Source organism: Sprattus sprattus, assembly GCF_963457725.1.
Source record: "Sprattus sprattus genome assembly, chromosome: 3".
Taxonomy (NCBI): Eukaryota; Metazoa; Chordata; class Actinopteri; order Clupeiformes; family Clupeidae; genus Sprattus; species Sprattus sprattus.
This window is the reverse complement of record NC_137922.1, coordinates 42,937,419-42,942,418: the sequence shown is the minus strand read 5'-3', so window position 1 is coordinate 42,942,418 and position 5,000 is coordinate 42,937,419. Positions and strand designations below refer to the sequence as shown.

The 5,000-nt window shown below is 48.8% G+C and overlaps 1 protein-coding gene across 1 annotated transcript in view; it reads left to right on the top strand.

Annotated features, from left to right (window-relative positions):
• The window catches only part of ablim1b (actin binding LIM protein 1b), a gene marked incomplete at its 5' end in the record, with an annotated part of 67,652 nt that overhangs the window by 35,171 nt on the left and 27,481 nt on the right, over nt 1-5,000 (top strand). The window contains 2 exons of the mRNA XM_080836010.1: nt 3,547-3,673; nt 4,364-4,457. Coding sequence (XP_080692136.1) covers nt 3,547-3,673; nt 4,364-4,457 — 221 coding nt within the window. The remainder of the gene's footprint in view (nt 1-3,546; nt 3,674-4,363; nt 4,458-5,000) is intronic.

Genomic DNA, 5,000 nt, shown 5'->3' with positions numbered 1-5,000 from the left:
ACACAGACCGTACTCCAAAAGGAGCCATTGCTGTGCTGTCAGCCACTCAAGAGCTGATCTCCTCTGAGGCCCCCGCGTTCTCTCCACACTCCCTCCCTTCATCCCTCTCTCCATCTCTCCCTCCCTCCTTTCCTATCTTTCCCCCTTTTCTGCCTTCCTCTGCCGACTTCTCTCCGGTTCTTGGATTCCTCATTCTCTGTTTTTCTTCCTCCTGAATCTGTTTGTCTCTCCCTTTTTTCATCTCTCTCTTTTCCCTTTACACGTTCTTCCTTTTGTCTCTCTCACCCACCTTTCTCTATCTCTCCCTGCCCCGGCTTACCTCTATCTTTCCTTTCTCTCCCTCTCCTCTCCTTCATCCCTCTCTCTCTTCCTCTCCCCCTCTCTCTCCCCCTCTCTCTCTATCTCTCAGAGGAAGCTTCTCATCCTCCTTCGGTAGATTAGGACTCCGTTGGGTAATTTAATCTGCCGGGCCCCAGGAACCCGACACACGCACACACACACGCAAACACACACACACACACACACACACACACACACACACACACACACACACACACACACACACACACACACACACACACACATAGAGAGCCAGCGAGCACAGACACACACAGACAGACACACACACACACACATTCTGAGCCACAGCCAGAGCCAAAGCTCTATCCACGGCTCATGTATAATAACTACCCATGTTCCATTTTCCCCCTCATCACTCCTCTCTCTCTCTCTCTTTCTCTCTCTCTCTCTTATACACACACACACACATGCACTTCTTTTATTCCTCAATTCTTTCTTCATCTCTCTCTCCCTGTATCACCTATCCTTCTTTTCTCCCATGCTTGACATCCGCACCTAGGTCATTCACACTTGTCTCCCAGCTTCTCTGCTTCAGTCTGTTGAGATGACATCTGACACATACACACACACAGACACACACACACACACACACACACACACACACCACCATGGCAAACACAAACACGGAGGATTATCAGAATGGATCTTCTTGCTCTATTTAGTCCACTCAGGCCCCCCTGCAACTTCATTCACCTTCACACGTATGACTCAGTGATCTCCAGTGGGACTTGAGTGGAGAATCAGATGTGGGGAACCTGTCAGGGAAGAGGCTCACTCTGCCACACAGGGATTAGGGAGGGAGAGAGAGAGAGAGAGAGAGAGAGAGAGAGAGAGCCGCCGCTCACACTGCCGATGGTCATTAGTAAGTGATGATTGACAGGGCTTTTGGTTTCCCAGTCACGCCACTGTGATGAAGAGTCTCTGACAGTCTCTTTCGCTCTCCTTTCGCACTCTCTTCTTCGTGTCTCTCTCTCTCTCTCTCTCTCTCTCTCTCTCTCTCTCTCTCTCTCTCTCTCTCTTCTCATCTCGTGTGATTCTCACTTTTCGTGTCTCCTCACGGAGGTGGGCCTGATGCTCTGAGGAAAAACTGAGATTCATTGTGTAATCACACACAAACATATTTACACACACACTCTCTCTCTCTCTCTCTCACACACACACACAACACACACGCACACACACACACACACACACCACACACACACACACACACACACACACACACACACACACACACACACACACACACACACACACACACACACACTCACACACACACACACACACACACACACACACACACACTCACACACACATCAATGCATGATTACACATGCATGCACACATGTCCACACACATACACACAAATGCATGCTTACACATGCATACACACACACACACACACACACACACACACACACACACACACACACACACACACACACACACACACACACACACACACACACACATACAAACAAACACATACTCACCATATTTGCACTCATAAACACACATATCCACACACATATCCACACACACACTCCCCCTGCCTGTCTGCCACAGACACAGATAAGACACATTTGGGTTGACTGGCAGTGCAGAAGTGAATGAGCTCTTTGTGTGATGGCCCACTGATCAGCTTTCATTGAGGGGAAATGATTGGCCACTGATGAAAGTCTTTCAAAGTGCGGGTAAGCCGGTAAGCACTTTGTTTACACGACTGTGTGACTGTGAGCGCCACTGTGAGCAGCCACGGAAAGGGAATGAGAGAGGGAGCCAGAGAGAGAAAGAGAAAAGGAAGGAGAGAGAGGGGGTATGAGAGAGCTAAAGAAAGAGAGATAGGGGCAAGAGAGAAAGGCAGGGGAGAGAGTGTCATACGTATGCTGGAAAATGCGTGCACACAAATGCACACAAACATTCGCTCACATGAATATGCCGGAACAAAGCGGGCGCGCTCAAATGCATGGCTCTCTCACGCACACAGCCACTTACGCTCCCCAAAACACACCCAGGAGACGCACATGAGACCACAGGGGTATGGGGAAGTGAGGGAGAGAGAGAGAGAGAGGGGTGGGGGGAGAATGGAGGGGTTTAAATCTTGCAGGAGCTCAGCTAGCTCAGCATTGCTGCTTTTGTGAGCCACACACACACACACACACACGCACACACACACAAACACACAGGGCCGACTGCTTGTGAAAATGGACCACATGTCATCACGGACACTAGACACACAAACACAGACACACACACAAACACTCACACACTATGCTTGTCATTCTAAAAGCTTTGTGGATTTGAGCCCCACTACCGATATAGAACGTGACAATCCAGCTTTATTTTTAGCAGGGCAACCTTTACACACATGCCACACATCGCAAAATTCTTCCCCCATCTTCACTACTCACTCCTCACTGTGTGTGTGTGTGTGTGTGTGTGTGTGTGTGTGTGTGTGTGTGTGTGTGTGTGTGTGTGTGTGTGTGTGTGTGTGTGTGTGTGTGTGTGTGTGTGTGTGTAAGAGATGGCGTCATTCTTTTTTTCCCTGCATGATAATTCCTATTGGAGCACCACGGGCCCTGGTGAGTGTAGTGGCTGGCTTGGCCTCTAAGCTTTTAGCACTGATGCTAGCTGAGTCATGCACTTCTAACAGTGGCAGTTAGCGCTAGCTAAACGAACAGAGCCATAATCTTTGTTGGTATGAGTAGAGAGGAGGACTGGAGGGCAAGGGGGTGGGGGTTGGGTGGCATGAGTCATGTATCGGAGAGATGGTGTGTACCTCAGGTACTGGTCTTTGTGGAGTTGGGAAAAGAAAGTGTCTTCTTTAGCCTTGGCTGAAGGATGAGTGTGTCGCAAGTATGAACCTGGGAAGGGTCAACTTTATTTATTTATGAAGAGTTTTTGAGGAATATGAAGGCATACCGCCCTCTAGTGGTTGAATGAGCAAACTGGCACTTGTCTGGGGACCACCCCGAGTCATCCTCTATGACTTTGTCTCTCTCTCTCCACCATGAGAACCAGGATAATCGTTTGCAGTATGACAACTATTGGATTAGTATTGAATGTCCTGGTATTGATCCTTTTATTGTGGCCGTGTGTGTGTGTGTGTGTGTGTGTGTGTGTGTGTGTGTGTGTGTGTGTGTGTGTGTATGTGTGTGTGTGTGTGTGTGTGTGTGTGTGTTGCAGGCTGTGCGGGCTGTGGCAGGGACATTAAGAATGGCCAGGCTCTGCTGGCTCTGGACAGACAGTGGCACCTGGGCTGCTTCAAGTGCAAAGCCTGTGGGAAGGTGCTGAGCGGAGAGTACATCAGCAAGTGAGTGTCAGCAGCTTTCAGCGTTACTCTCTCTCCTTATCTCTCTCTCTCTCCTTATCTCTCTCTCTCTCTCCTTATCTCTCTCTCTCTCTTTATCTCTCTCTCTCCTTATCTCTACCTCTCTCTCTCCTTATCTCTCTCTCTCTCCTTATCTCTCTCTCTCTTTATCTCTCTCTCTCTCCTTATCTCTACCTCTCTCTCTCCTTATCTCTCTCTCTCTCTCGCTCTCCTTATCTCTATCTCTCTCTCTTTATCTCTCTCTCTCCTTATTTCTATCTCTCTTTCTCTCTCTCTCTCTCGCTCCTTATCTCTCTCTCATTATCTCTATCTCTCTCTTTGTGTGAAACTCTCTTCTTCATACTCTCTCTCTCTCCATCTCTTTATGAAACGCTCCTTCATTTTCTCTTTGTCTCACTCTCTAGCTCTCTCTCCTTATATCTATCTCTCTCTCTCTTTTAGTGAAACTCCCCCCCTCATACTCTTTCTCTTGCTCTTTATGAAACTATCTCCTTCAAACTCTCTCTCTCGCTCACTCTGTGAAAGTCTCTCCTTCATGCTGAGTTGTTAAGTGTACTGTATCTTTGTTAAAAGTTTTTTGATAAATCTTAAATCTCCTTCTCACACTCTCTCTCTCTCTCTCTCTTTCTCTCTCTCTCGCTCTCTCTCTCTCTCTCTCTCTCTCTTATCCAGGGATGGCGCCCCCTACTGTGAGAAGGACTACCAGATCCACTTTGGCGTGCAGTGTCAAGCCTGCCATCAGTACATCACAGGGAAAGTTCTAGAGGTGAGCGGCCCTCTCCTCACCCTCTCCCACACCTGGGCTCTCTGCTCCGTCTCGACCCAGCCCTCTTCCTCCAGGGGCCCATGCATGTGTGCCTGAGTTCAGCTGGGCAGAAAGACCAGGTGCAGGGCAACTGAAAACCCTTGACAGCATCACCCCTATTCAAGGATACTAATTAACTAAGGAAAGTGGGGGACCCAGAGAGTTGGATTTCTTTGGTGGGTTAGGGAGTAAGAGGTGGGGGGTCGATGGGGGGCAGGGGGCACTTTCTGATGGGGCATTGGTAACAATGATCACAACATGGACGGAGAGCAGGGTAATGAGTAAGGTTGCTCTCAGGAAGGATTGGGTTTCAGTTACTGGCAAACTACTTCTGGCACTATGTGAGTGTGTTAGTGTGTGTGTGTGTGTGTATGTGTGTGTGTGTGTGGGGGGGGGGTGGGGGTATGAAGGCATGTTTTGGGCAGTGAAGGGGATAGTTGTTTTGCCTTTGGTGTGGCCATCTTGTGATGTACCTGATTTTTGTCCATTCTCACGCTTTCACTC